We start from the raw sequence: 15095 nt of genomic DNA, 5'->3' as shown, positions 1-15095 counted from the left end.
GCACACGTCTTCCACGTGATGTACGTGGAAAATTTTAAAAATAAAAGTAATTGATGGGTCCCGCTTGACTTAAAAGGCGCGACGCAACTAGTATTGCATACAGAAGTTTACCCGCTCAACTCTAGATTATTGGTGTTGGTCTTTATCAAAATATTATCAACTATTATTATTATTTTTTTTTTTTTGGGCTGTCTTGGACTCGAATGCGACGGGCGAATTTTGGTCGCTGTTATCTGCCCAAATCAACCTCTACCTGCCCCTTGCCTTTTGGACAATTCTACCCTTACATTTTTAATATTTTTTAAATTAAATTAGATAATGAGATTTAAATTTATATACCGTTGTCCACGTACAAAATTGGCTTTTTATTTTCTTTATAAAATTCATTTGTTTGTTGTCTTCCAAAGAGTGAATTCAAGTGAGTTTATCCATGTAACCATATACGCATATAACAATTTGTAAACTAGTGAAAAATACATAAAATTGGATTTTTGTGTTATAAAAATGATAATATAAAATAAAATTATAATAGATGAGTAAAAGAAAGACAAATGTATAACAATATAAATAAATAATGAATATAATATAAGTTTAACATAGTTCGACTTATTATTTATAAGTTTGCCTCTATGATTATATTATTTATTATGTAAAGTGCAAAAGAATTGTCATAGATATTTTTTTTTTATATTTTTAATATAATTATTTTCACTATCTCTGTATAACCTTTTAAGGTATGTTTAGTTTAATAAATATTTTATTATTAAAATTTAAAAATATATTTTTATGGGTGTAAATTAATAATGTGTTTAATTAAATTAATATATATAAATAAATATTATGTTTGGTCGATAATAATAAAAAAATATTCAAATATTATTTTACTTAATAATATTTAATATGTTAAAGTTAAACTAAATTTATTAAACAAATGTAAGATTGTATCAAATAATAAGAAAAATATTTTAAAATAGATAAATTTAAAGATATTTAAGTAAATTAATCAAATATAATAATTATTTATATTTATTAATTTGTATTAAATATAATAATAATTTATATTTAATAAATTTTAAATAATTAATTTTTTGATAATAAAAAATTATTCAATTTTCATTTAATGCATTTGTTTTTTATTTAATTTTAAATTTGTTAAAATAATTAAAAGCGCAAATTCTTTGCACTTGTTTATTTAATATTTTTGAAAAAAATGACATTATTGTAAAATCACAAAAGACAGCCTATTTTCCCTAATTAATTAATTGATCAAAATTGGCGGAATTGGAAACACAGTGGGTTGTTAGGAAATAAGGGAGAAAGAATAGATATTTTTTGTGTAGCAGGTAACGTGAACCGAACGAAAGAAACTCAAAATTCACGTGATTAAAAACCTGACAGATGCTTTTTCTCACGTGTTTAAATTGAAAGGTCATTATCGCCTAATTTTATGAACGAGACGGCAGAAGTTGTCGCACTGCCAACTCCATCTCGTGATTCCAATCCACCTCGAAACCGGTGCCGTTTCAAATAAATCATATTTATATTTCTACTAAAAAAGAAAATCACCGCGAGACGCGTGTCCTCGACATTTTGAACAGAGCGTAAGGGAAATGACTTACGGCGTTAAAGAACACGCCATCAAGTTTGATATGCTTACGGTATACCTAATCTGGCTGTGGGGTCCGTGAGAACAGTGCAGCACCGTCAAGTTCTACGGTAGGCGATCTCATTGAAATTCAAAAAAACAAAAATAATGTTCGTGATTTTAACGTGCTCTGGCGGAAAACGAATAAATTATGACAAAACGAAATAAATGCCGAGCAATGTTATCACGAGGTTTGTTAACGCAAATTAATTTTATTTATGAGGATTAATATAATTAAATATTAAATAATATTTAATTATATAATAATATATTATTATTTATATTTAAAATTTTATATATTATTTATCTACAAAATTTTATTAATTACGTATATATCAAAATAAAATTTGTTTTACAAATTAAACCTCCTTTTAATTATAATAATATTATATACAGATTAATTTATACAAAATAAATAAATAATCTTATCACATATTACATATTTTATTGGTAAATTTCTTTTTATTTGTTAATTAATAAATTTATTTATATATATAAAATATAAATCAATTTTATTAATTTATATTTATAAATCAATATAATAATATATTATTAGATAGTGTGATTATTTATTTATTTTTATTCCAAAATCATGAAATAATATATTATTATGTTAAATATATAAATAAGTTAATAAAACTTATTTATATATAACATTAATCATTATTATAATTATTATTTATAATAATAAATATAATGCCTATTTTTGTCAATTAAATATTTATTTTATAGATCTTATTGATTTTTACATTATTATATAGAACAATGTTATGTATACTATTTTTGATACACAATTCATGTACACAGTAATATGTCATCATGTGATTAGGTTATTTTAAAACATGTGTTATCATATAATAAAAAAACATTCAATCACATGATAATACCTCATCTGTGTATATAAATTATGTATCAAAAATAGATACACATAATTTTATTGTATTATATAATAGGTGATAACTCTCTTGTCATAGAATAAAATTACATATATTAATAATAAATATAAATATAGATACAAACATTAATATATCATTATATATTATTTTTATTTTAAATTTTAAATTATATAATTATATAATAATATATCAACAATTATATGATATGATAATTTTTTTTATTTTTTTATTTTTTTATTTAAACAAGATGATAAGGTTAACTATTATATATATCTCTACATTTGCATATGAAAAAAACTTGGCCCACAACTTGGTATGATTAAAAAAATTTAAAAATATATAATTTAAAATTCGTGCCCCAAACCTTGTTATTTCAGTGGGTTAACACAACCCATGAGTAGGGTGGTTCATCTGGATCTTAGCCTTTCTTATCCACGAATGTGTCTAAAACCAATAATATATGTGGCTGTATGGTTGCCCAAGCCAAACCGCTAAAAACATCATATTCATTATTATTTCTTTCACATCAATAATCGGTTTATAATTTTATTGATCTTTAAAAAACCTTCTGCCGACAAAATATTACCATCGAATACATTACATATTAAGAAAAGTTAAAAGTAGCTGTACTTCAATCAACATTTATCAATAAGTTCACAACTTTCAAATATTGGCCAAAAGGTATAGTGAATTCCAAATTCCCACCCACCAACTTTTAAAAACCCAAATACCCACCTATGGTTTGGAAAACTAACACCTATCCTCCAAAATTAAGATAAAATTAAGGACAAAATCATCATTTAATAATAATATTTAACATTTATATCATTTTACCTCTTTAATTTGAAAAACTAACAATTTCACCCAAAATTAAGTTTTGAAAAGTGATATTTTACCCCCTATCTAGGGTTTTCTAATTTCGCCGGTGAATTTCCGACCAACGATTACTGATCTCTCTCCCTCCCGATGTCTTATCTCCCTCCGGTGTTCAATATTGGATCGACGATATCTGGATTTGATGAAATCCAAATGAAGAGTCGAAACTCTTCGTTTGGATTTTAGTCGTCCAAATGAAGTCGACTTCGTCTAGATGACAACGACAGTTCAGAAGAGACCAATCTCCTTATCTGAATCGTCATTGTCAATTAGACGAAGCTGACTTCGTCCAAACAACAAAGATCCAAAAGAAGAGTTTCGACTCTTCATCTGGATTTTATCGAATCTAGATATCATCGGTTCAATATTGAACACCAGAGGGAGTTACGACACCGGGAGGGAGAGAGATTAACCATTGTTGGCCGAAAATTCGTTGGTGAAATTGGAAACCTTAGGTAGGGGAAAAATGTCACTTTTCAAAACTTAATTTTAGGTGAAATTGTTAATTTTTTAAATTAAAGGGGTAAAATGATATAAATATTAAATATTATTGTTAAATGATGATTTTATCCTTAATCTTATATTAATTTTGGAGGATAGATGTTAGTTTTTCAAATTATAAGTAAATATTTAGATTTTTGAAAGTTAATAAATAAAAATTTGAGGATTCACTATACCTTAATTGGGAACTTTTGGCCTAAAATATTCAACACTAAAAGAAAATATAATTTAAATGACGTAATACTTGGATATTTGATCCATAATTATGATGATGTTGAGCATTATTCATTTGCCCGTGTTTTAGTATTATTCTCGTGTTTCTTTTAAATCCTCAAGTATCACATCATTTTTCACTTTTGACGGACTTTAAATAATGCTATTCCAGAACAATCTCACTAAATTATACCCACATATAATGTCACGATTCCTATATACTATGTTAGGCACTACGATTCTTGCACCACATTTTCCAAAAATAAAATTGTATAATGAAATTTTCACGTGTTAGTACGGGAAATATCTAAGTCTACGGTAAGATCTTATCTATTGAGTGGAATTAGTGATATAATTGTGTTATAATAATATAAAAAAAAAACAAACATTTTAAAAATGATCTAATTTATTGTTCAAGAATTTATGTTTATTATCATATTATCATAATTTTATAAAATAATTATGAATAATATACAGGATTGGCTTATATGATTCGGACATAACTCATTAATCTGATATTAATAACTAATATTAATTCTTCATATATATAATTTATATAATAATGAAATTAAAAGTTTTAATGATTCAAACAAAAATGATATATCATAACTGATGCATAATAAATTCAAAATCCAATCAATTGTCAATTGATGAAACATGTTGTAACATTCTTCTCAAGAAGTGTTGTCTTTTAGAGAAAAAATGTTACGAATTAATATCTGAAACATTTATTTTAAAACAAAATTTAAAATAAATTCGTCTCTAAAAATATTTCAAAATTATTATGAGAAAACTAAAAATCTGGAAAGGAATAAAATTTTTTTCTACATGAAAACATGAAAGTTCAATTCAATTTATAAAATAATTTTACTATTTGGTCCTAATAGTTCAATATTTTTAGATGTTATTATTTGGATTATAGATCATCACAAACTTATGAATTTTTAAGTCATTCAATATAGTTAGATTATAGGCATATGAACATGAGATAAATGAATTTAATTTCCCTCTAATTTAAGAATTGTAAAACTACATACATATGCACATATCACATTGGAACCTGAAAACACTTCTAATACGATTTATTATGTAGTTTACAAAAAAGATACTTATTTCAAGATGTTGCTGCCCAGGATCGAACTGGGGACCTTCAGTGTGTAAGACTGACGTGATGACCACTACACCACAGCAACGTCGATGTTCCCCTTTCCTTTTTTTTTTCCCTACTCAATTATGATCACAGCACGGTTCACACTTTTGTTCGTGCCTCTCATCAGTATTACCTAACGCTATTTTTCTCGATATGATTTTTTGCATCTAAGAGGAAGACGGAGAAACCTTTAAGGCTCAAAGCGAAACGGACACGCCATGAACGGGAACTCTACCAGAAAGAGTACAAGAAGCAAGAAGTAGACGAGGAATCGCCGATTACGTTGGTCAAAAAGGGAAAGAAAAAGGTCGATTCTTTCTTCCTCGGAGAAATCAGAAGAGAAACTCACACTTCAAATCAGGGCACTCGTTCGTATAAAAGACTGCATTTTAATCAATTTGAGAGACGAGAAAGGGAAAGAGTGCCTGATTCTTGCAATCCATGATGAAGATACTGAAGAGTCAAGCAAGTTTAAAGCTACAGCTTCACCTTGGCGCTGATTTAGAACGGTGATGTTCTTCTGTCTGCAGTCTGCCCGAGTTAAAGAGTCAACTCAACATTGATCGGTTTAGAAGAGCAGTGTCTACGGTTTGTTTCGTTGTCTCTCTAACCGGTCAACGCGTGTGGTATACACGTGTTGAGTTTTTATTATACTGGTTCCGGGGCTGCTGCGTAATCTTCGGGATGGACCTGTTCTATTATTTAAGACGTGTAGTTGAATAATATTTTATTATAAAATTTAAAAAATTATTTTAAAAATAAATTATTTAAAAAATAATTAAATATAAAGAATTATTATATTTAATAAAATTTTAAAAAATAAATAATTATTATGATGAATTAAAGATAATAAAAAATTAATAAGTTATTTTATTCAAAATTTTTAAATATAATTATTTTAAAATATTTTTTTATTTTATTTATTATATTAATGATACAAAGTTATTTTTATTTTAAAAAATATAATCATAATAAAATGGATATTATTTTATTAATATTTAAAATAAATGTAATAATCAAATTATTATTTATATTATCTATTATATTATAAATAAAATAAAATAATATATAAAATAAAAAATAAATTATTAAAATAATTTTTAATAACCTAAATCAACCGTCCTAAAAAAGGTATACGATGAGAAGATATGGTGATGATGACTGAATGACTGATGATGGTTTCAGCGGTCAAAGTAACTTCCGTTTTTGCTTTCTGTCAAATATTTCAGGAGAAATTGGTAGAAATTAAAAAAAAGTAAAAAGATAATGTAGGGGTCTGAGAATGCGTGTGATTTTTACTTTTTTGATGAAAATATAGCTGTCAATATAGAATTGCAGGCGGAGAAGCGGCGCCATTGGAAGCTGTTTATTGCTCTATCCCAACCTAAGCTCATGTATGAACATGAGCCCAATACATTTCGGGCAAATCTGAGCCCAAGAATGAACACGAACACAAGCCCACATTGCGAGCCCGATCAAAATTCAGGCTTGGTTTCACTGTTCTGAGTATTTTTTAGCCAATCCTGAGCTGTTTTCCTGTAAACTGAGCCGATGGCAGTCACCAAAATTTCCAGGCTCGCAAGGTGAAAACGCTGTATTTAGTTTAATTTGAATTTAACTCTAATATAATATAATCAGAGAGGCTACCTAGCTCTCAACTCCCTAAATTTATAGGAGTAGCAAGATGTAGCCTTTAAAAAAACATAGATCATATTATAAAATTTGAATAGTATTATATATATAACTTTATATAAAATAATAAAATATTATTATGTGATTAAGTAGTTTTAAATTAAAAATAAAATAACAATAAATCACATAATAACATGTTATTATTTATGTTTAACATTATGTATATTATTTTTATACATAATTTTATTATAATAATTTATAAATGTTAAGTATCAATCAAATATAAGTGTGTCACTTAACTTTATTTTGATATATAAAACCATACATGTTTAACTTTTCAATTATGATATTTTCAATATAAATACAATTAAAACTACCTTTGTTTTCGTTAAATTGTATAATTGGTAAACATAAATATAATTATAATTGAAAAGTAAGCAACATAAATTATTCAAAGAGAACAAGAATAAGAATAGCAATAGAGAAGGAATAAAAATTAGCAAAGAATAATTGAAACAAAAAATCATCCAAAAGCGAAGATAAGATCAAGAATAGTAGGAAATTAGAAAAAAAAAATTATTAGAGAAAAATAAACCAGCATCTTTGTTAATTGTTGTTCAAATTTTCATCATCAAGCATCATTACAAGTTGTTTTATATTCATATTAATTAGTCCACGACAACTAGTTTCTGATACTCTTTCCCAGAGATGGCAGCTTCCATTGCAAGCTCTGGATCGATGGCTCCACCATTGTCAAGGAACAATGTGAGCAAATTTTTCGAGAACCCACTCACAAGCGCTACCCCTTTCTGTGTTCCAGGCACTGGTGTTGCTCTAGAGTGTCTTAAATTCCAGAACACTATCTCCGGCACCACTGACCCGTATCCCTTCTCTTTGTATTTTCTTTCAATAATCTGATAATCTGTTTCCCAAGGATTCATCCCAGCTTGATCGAATTCCATGTCACTGAACACGAACAGTCTTTTTATCATCTGTTCTGGTTTTAACTTCCCATTCACAGCCACTTGTAATATCAAATCAAAAACTTTCTGGAAATCAGTATTTCGTCCCCAGTCCATCATCCTCACGAATTCTGTTTTGGATTTTAGATCAACTCCTTCCACCATTTGAAGCTCTGGGTTTTCACTGAAAGTGATTAATTTCCCATTCCACGGCTTTTCACTTAGCTCAGAAACCAGAACACCTAATGCCACTGAGACCTCCATTGGTGTTCCTGTCATGCTACCTGAGACGTCGCATACTGCTAGACAGTTCCTCAACTTGCCCTTCTTCAAAATATCATCAACAATTCTCTTCCATTGGAGCTCTGCTACTTGTCCACCGTCAGGATCGTCCAAAGACGCTATGATCTCATGTGGAAGCAATGCACCCGCTGCAATTTTCGACTTCCCAGATTTCACTTCTTCTAAGTATTTGCTAAATCGTTCTTTATCATGCTTCAAGAACTTGTCTTTATAAAACTTCATGGCTACAGAGGCTACTCTATTGTACGGTATCAAGTCCCATCTATTTGCTCCTATGTAAACTTCTGGCAATTCAAGAACCTTCCTCAGTCGCACTAACACTTGTTTTCTCAATCGGTCACGAACCCTGTAAGCGTAATGAGCCTCTTCGATTCCTTCGTATTCAGGATAAGATTCTCTGGGAAAAACTTTTCTTGCTATACTCTCGCAAATCAATGTCGATCGATCAAACGAACTGTCAATAGAAGGGCACCATTTTGCCGCCAGGCTCACCTTCCTAAAGTCACCGGCTTCATAAAACTTCATGTCGTTTTTGAGACACTCGGCGAAATGATCTGAAACGCGGTCGTACAAGAACCGAAAATGGGCATCGTGTGAATATCTCTCCACGACTTTCTTCGCCATTCTGTATCGTTTTTCCTTTCTTGTTTTGCTTGCTTTTTCTTTCTCAAGTTGGTTTCTTTCCTCTGCGTTCTTGATACGTATATGTTCTGGAATCGACGATTTTTTGTTTTTCCGTTTCTGCGATCCTCTGCGATTGACTCTGTAGCCAAATTTTCTGTGAGACTTTCTTCTTCCGCTTCCCTTCCTCTGCATCCACTCGGCTTTTTGTATTCTCCTCACATCTGGACCCTCTAAAAGTCGGTAGATTATCTCAGGGAGATCCTTAAAATACCCGAAATCTGCAAATGACGCCACGTTGCAAGCTAAGGTCTTGGGGTGGAGAGAGTGTAGCCAAAGCGCAGCCGTGTAGAAGCCTTCCTTGTCGGACTTGCCGGTGCCACGTACACCTCTTAGATTACAGATAAGTTTGATAGTGGTCAAGGGGTGGTGAGCCCAAGCAGCGACAAGTCGCTGGGTCAAATCGTGAGGTGGAGTATCTGGGACCACGTGGAAGAAGAAATCGAGACAGGGATTGCCTGAAGAGAGAAAGGTTGCTGAACCATTCTCAGTGAAGCCCATGGGAGGCGTTGTGGCTAGTGATGCTTTGTTGAAATTGGCCACCATTAGATCCATAAAAGGATCAGCCTTCGACTCCGAGGCTTGTTGTGGTTGTGGCTGAGACTGTGGGGCTGGTTTGCGGAGCTCTGGTGGACCCAGCAGAGAAGCCATTTTGGGATGTAGTTTGTGGGTTCGCAAGTTTTGAAAGCTTGATTGGCAAGAAAATTGTAAGCTTCTGATGAGGCGCTTGAGTGGAGAAGGTCTTTGTATTGAGAACATTGCTTTGCGGTGAAGTTTATTTACGAATATATGGAAAGAAAGAGTTGCCGTGGTGACCGAGAACCGTAACTTTTATGGTATACAGATGGACCCACTTGGCCAAACTGGTGGATTTAATTCAACCATAGCATTTTGGATCACTTTAAATTTAGATGGAATTTATAATACTTAAAATTATTTTAATTAATATACAATATTATCAAGAGTGATTGGAGAGGTTAACAATATTTGGTGGAAGAGAGTAATAATATCACCCATAAAATAAATTAGGGTTATATTCGATTTTAATTAAGTTTATATAAAATTCATCTTAAGATTAACTTAAATTTAGAAAGTCAACTTAAAATCTATGAAGTGTTGAATTCGATTTAAATTAATTCAAATTTAAATATTTTAATTATGTTTAAAAAACGGGACTAATCCTTGATTCAAGTTTAACTTATTCAATCCAAATTTGAATTTTAATTAGAACAGTTTGGATGAAATCCATCCTTAATCATGGGAAAATTGATGTTGGAGAAATTAACCAGAAGGATTTGATGCTTTTATTCTCTATTAATATGAGTATTAAATTCACCTTACCTTTTTTTTATTTTTTCATGTTTTCCTTCTTGTCTGTAAGCTAGACCTGGCCAGGGGCCAGTTTGGCCCGTGAACCGAAACGAAACTGGTCCGAAAAAACTTGGAACCGGAACCAGCAAACTCAGAACCGGACTGAATCGGAATCGAAACTGGATTTTAGCGGTTCGATTCTGATTTATCTAATTTTGAATCGTAAAACCGCCGGTTCACACACGGTTTATGAACTGACATGTAAATCGACGGTTTACTGTATTGAACCAAAAAATTTTGAAATTTTTTTGAATTTTCTGAATTTTTTTTAAATTTATTAAGCAGCCAACGGTTCCCTGCGCAGGGAACCGTTGGCTTGCAGTCCCCTGCATTTTTTAAATTAACAATTCACCCCCCTATTTTTTAATATTTTTCAAAATTTTTTTTTCCTATTTCAATCTCTAAAATTTCAATCTCTCCACTTTCTCCCTCAATCTTCAAACTCCCGTTCTCATTCTTTCAACTCTTAATACTCTCTCAATCTTTCAATTCAACCAAATTCTCTTAAATTTAATTAAATTCTTTCTTAATTTTTTATTAATTCCAATTTTTATTTTTATTATACAATTCATAATTAATTATATAATTTATTTTTATAATTTATTTTATTTATTATTATTTTATTACCTTTCATAATTAATCATATAATTTATTTATATAATTAATTTTATTTATTTTTTTATTATAATCATAATCAATTTATAGATGATTTTTCAACACAAGAAAATGAAAGTCAATATGAAGAGGTTGAGCAACAACAACAACATCAACAACAGATGGAGATAGAACAACACTCTCAAAAAATTCCTACATCCGATATTTTCAAGATTCATTTCAAGAAAATACAAAAGGAAGATGGTAATTTCAATGTTGCTTGCAATTATTGTAGACAAATTTATAAATTTAAACAAGGAGGTGGATACAGGACATTCAAAAGACACTTGAAGTCAAAACATCCAAAAAAAATGGGGCAAAGCCGAGGCCAAACACAAATAACCGGGTATAGTTCTACACACAAATCTTTATTTATGTATAGTGATAATAAAAGTAAAGAAGAATTTGCAAAAATAGTAGCAATAAATCATTTAGCATTTAATTTTGGTGAAAATTTAGGTTTTAATAATTATTGTAAAACTGCATTAAATCTTGCACATAAAAATATTCTAAGAAACACATTAAAAAGAACATTATTTAGTTTATATAAAAAACAAAAAAAAGAATTAATTCAATTTTTTACAAATTTTAATGGGTGTGTATCTATATATAGTGATATTTGGAGTGACCATTGGCAAGTTCACTCTTATATGGGTATAACTTGTCATTGAATATATGATAATTTTCTATTACAAAAAATAATTTTAACATTTAGGGTGTTTGATGAATGACATACAACCGATAATATTTATAGAATAATTAAAAGAATATTAGAAAAATATAAATTACTTTATAAAATTTTTTCAATTTCATTTGATAATGCACGTTCAAATATTGCCTCAATAAATGATTTAATTAATATTTACAAACCTAATTTAAGTGGTAGATTTTTTCATATTAGATGTGCATGTCATGTATTAAATTTATGTGTACAAAATGGTTTACATTGTCTTAATAATTTTATTAGTCTAATAAAAACAACAATTTTATTTTTATGGACACATCCCCAAACTATAAAAGAATGGGGTAAATTTTGTAAACAATATAATAGAAGACCAAAAAGATTTCCTAAAGACGTGCCAACTCGTTGGAATTCAACATATGAATTACTCAACGAGTCTTTTGATTATAGAGATTTATTATGCTCATTTATTTCATAACATGTGCCACAAGTTACATTATATCCCCAATATTGGGATATTTGTAAAATAATTTTAAATGTTTTAAGAAATTTTAATAATGCAACATATACTTTAAGTGGAGTTTATTATCCCACTTCTCATTTGTTTTTAAATAAAACTGTTAATATTATTGGGGCTTTACAAGAAGCCGAACAAGATATTATTCTACAAGAAGCTATTTTTTTAATGAAAACAAAATGTTTAAGTTACTATAAAACAATTCCAGAACTTTTTCTTGTTGCATGTTTTTTTTATCTTAGATTTAAATTAGATGGTGTCACAAATTATTTGACATTATATTATGAATGTTTGCAATTAGATAAAGTTAATATTTCATTAACTATAACTAACATTATGAATTTAATTAAAGAAATTTATGTTGAATATTCATTAATTTATGGTAGTTCTTCTTCCTCTCTACCACCTATTGCCCCATCATCAACCCAAAATATGAGTTATGGTGATCGTATTATAATGCAAAGAGGCAAAAGACCAAGAAGAACATTAGACTCCATCTCGGAGCTTGATATTTATTTAACTACTATTTTTGAGTTTGGTAACAACAATATAGGTAAAGACTTTCCAGTTTTAGAATGGTGGAGTCGACATGCATCAACTTTTCCAACATTAGCAGCTATTGCTAAACAAGTTCTGACAACACCAGTATCAATTGTCACAGTAGAACAAGTTTTTAGTCAATGGGGTAATATATTGGATGAGAGGCGATCAAGTTTGGCTCCCGAATCTATTGAAGCCCAAGTATGTGTGGACGATTGGACAAGAGTCGAATTACGCCAACAAGAAATAAAAGTGGACTTCAATGAAAAATTGCTTGATTTAACTATAGATAGTTCGATGATGAGAAATAATACTCAGGATAGTGGAGGTGAATGATAAGGTAAGGGAGTATTGCCAGCTATTAGATATGCAAAGGTAAGAAAACTACGTAGACTTTGATTCTTCTAAACCCCAAGAAGATACGTAGGAAGCTTAATTGAAAAATTAAGTCCAAACATTTCTTTTAATTTTCAATTATTGTAATTAATAATTTAAAAATTAAATCAAGATCATGTATTAGAATTGACGGTTCAATGTCGGTTTTGAACCAGGCTCATGAACCCAATTCGTCGATTTCGAACCGTGGACGAACCGTCCGTTTCGAAACGGAACCATCGGTTCCGAATCGTGGACGAACCGTCCTATTACGGTTTCGGTTCAGGGTTCTTATTTTTTCGAACCGTGAACCAGCGGTTTCGACCAAGAAGCTATTATAACAATGACTATACTCATAATTCATTCAATTGAATATACAGAGAATCTTAGGAAGAAAATAGTAAATTTTACTTCTGGTTACTTCTGGAATGCAGCATACAGATCTGCTAGTTTGCAATGGAGGCACAAGAATTCTAATTTAGAAATACAAAATAGCATTTGAGTGTAGATTAAGAGGCCTAGAAGCAGCACAAATTTTCCAACAAACAGCAGCAACAAAGTGCAGCCAAACTGCAAAGAAATGGTGGAAATCAAAACAGTGTTTAGCAGTTCAGAAGTCATAAACTTACAGAATCAATTAAGCATGAAACAGTATATGTACAAGTACAGCATTTATAGGCACACAAAATTCATGACGGGCAAAAATTTGAGACATCGGTCATTTTAATAAAATAAAAAAATGTTAGTTATATAGCTCGAAAGTGATACTATTTTATTACTTACTACAGGTCCTATTGGCTTCGGATGCAAATGGATTTCAGAAGAGTATTTTATCTCAAACCCAGATGGAGAGAAGATCTAAATGGTGTTGCAATTGCATACAAGAGTGCAAAGCTTAGAGCAAGATTGATGCCACTTTTAAGATTCTTAAACAAAGAATTGGTTATTGGAAATAGTTATCTCTTAACCTTTTAAAGAATTCTTTATTTTACAAATAGGCGGTAGATTTGATCAGAACTGATCGAATTTGATTTTAAACTCACATTGAATGAACTGAGTGAGAGCTAAGATTCTAATCCAAGGTCAAATTGTTTTCAGCCCTATCTACAAAACAATAAGATTCAGTATCTTGAACTTTGATTGAAGGAAATGAAACACTAAAGTTTCCCTGTGCCGTATCACTCTCGATGAGTTTATGTTGTAAAATCCAAGTATTCTAATGGTTAATAGAGAAAGGAACAGCAATCACTTACCATCCCTTTAGAAAGGAAGAGCAGCCAGTGTCGTCTTGGCGTGGAGGAGGAGGAGTTGGTGGTGGTGGGTACCCTTCATAGAAATAGCCTTGGTAGCCAGGGGGTGGTGGAGGTGGAGGCCCGGGTGGTGGCGGAGGTGGGAAGTATGGTGGCGGGGGAGGAGGGGGCGTCCCTGAATTGCACGAGAACACTAATTGTTTAACCTCATTCATTACAATCATTACCACACATAAAAACTCACCTTCAACCAAAGTCCAAAATAATAATAATAATAAAGATCAGCTCGTACCTGGTGGTGGGTAGGGAGGAACAGGGCGGTAGCTCATTGCTAGAAGCTGGACTCTCTAATGGCAGAAAGATAGAAAGTGAGTCTGAGACAGTGAAGGCCACTATATAAACCAAAATGCAGAGGAATTTAATAAAGGAAGGTTCCCACTTACTTTCCTTCAAGATGAACGCCAAAAAAATTACAGGACAATGACTTTTCAGTAAAAGGGATACGATCAAGATCAAGACTAGAGTGAAATCAAATCTATCCTTGGCGTGTCGAGGCGAAACGACCCTGATCTTAAGCGTTCCAATTCCAACTAACTTTCCTTTTTGTTTGCTTTTTAAAATAATTTTTCAACTACCATTCAACATCTAATCACAACTGGTTTCTCTTTAACTGATTTTTTAGTTTACGGTTTGAATCTCTGGGCTAATCGTTTCTTGATTCTCATTTCATAGAGCCTGTATACTTTGAATTGAATTTGACTGTGATTTGCTTATAAATGAATGTGTTGTACAGAATTATTCATGGATGTGCAAGCATCATATAAGACTCCAAGCCTTGAAATTTCTA

The 15095-nt window shown here is 30.5% G+C and overlaps 2 protein-coding genes and 1 non-coding gene across 3 annotated transcripts; all 3 read right to left on the bottom strand.

The window, feature by feature from the left end:
- Positions 1-5251: 5251 nt before the first annotated feature.
- TRNAV-UAC lies at positions 5252-5324 on the bottom strand. Its single transcript has one exon. It is a non-coding gene; the product is annotated as a tRNA-Val (tRNA).
- A 2165-nt stretch (positions 5325-7489) lies between these two features.
- LOC123212881 lies at positions 7490-9616 on the bottom strand. Its single transcript, XM_044632108.1, has one exon. The coding sequence runs from the start codon at positions 9508-9510 to the stop codon at positions 7582-7584; it is 1929 nt and encodes a 642-aa protein (XP_044488043.1). The 5' UTR covers positions 9511-9616; the 3' UTR covers positions 7490-7581.
- Positions 9617-13384: 3768 nt separating this feature from the next.
- LOC123214173 (uncharacterized proline-rich protein-like) lies at positions 13385-14851 on the bottom strand. The gene is made up of 4 exons (XM_044633929.1): positions 14692-14851; positions 14541-14595; positions 14252-14423; positions 13385-13568 (listed from the first exon to the last, which is right to left on the bottom strand). Exons 2-4 carry the CDS (start codon positions 14575-14577, stop codon positions 13517-13519), a joined length of 261 nt encoding a protein of 86 aa, XP_044489864.1. The 5' UTR covers positions 14578-14595; positions 14692-14851; the 3' UTR covers positions 13385-13516.
- Positions 14852-15095: the final 244 nt, after the last annotated feature.

The sequence above is a fragment of the Mangifera indica genome, chromosome 4 (assembly GCF_011075055.1).
Source record: "Mangifera indica cultivar Alphonso chromosome 4, CATAS_Mindica_2.1, whole genome shotgun sequence".
Taxonomy (NCBI): domain Eukaryota; kingdom Viridiplantae; phylum Streptophyta; class Magnoliopsida; order Sapindales; family Anacardiaceae; genus Mangifera; species Mangifera indica.
This window is presented reverse-complemented; position numbering and strand designations above follow the sequence as displayed.

What these genes read in the sequence shown, in the direction of transcription:
- LOC123214173 (XM_044633929.1), bottom strand. Translation starts at nt 14,577, where the DNA reads ATGAGCTACCGCCCTGTTCCTCCCTACCCACCACCAG. An exon ending in TCCTCCCTACCCACCACCAG is followed by an intron (nt 14,424 to 14,540) that starts GTACGAGCTGAT and finishes CGTGCAATTCAG; the next exon opens with GGACGCCCCCTCCTCCCCCG. An exon ending in TCTTCCTTTCTAAAGGGATG is followed by an intron (nt 13,569 to 14,251) that starts GTAAGTGATTGC and finishes ATTTCTTTGCAG; the next exon opens with TTTGGCTGCACTTTGTTGCT.
- LOC123212881 (XM_044632108.1), bottom strand. Translation starts at nt 9,510, where the DNA reads ATGGCTTCTCTGCTGGGTCCACCAGAGCTCCGCAAACCAGCCCCACAG.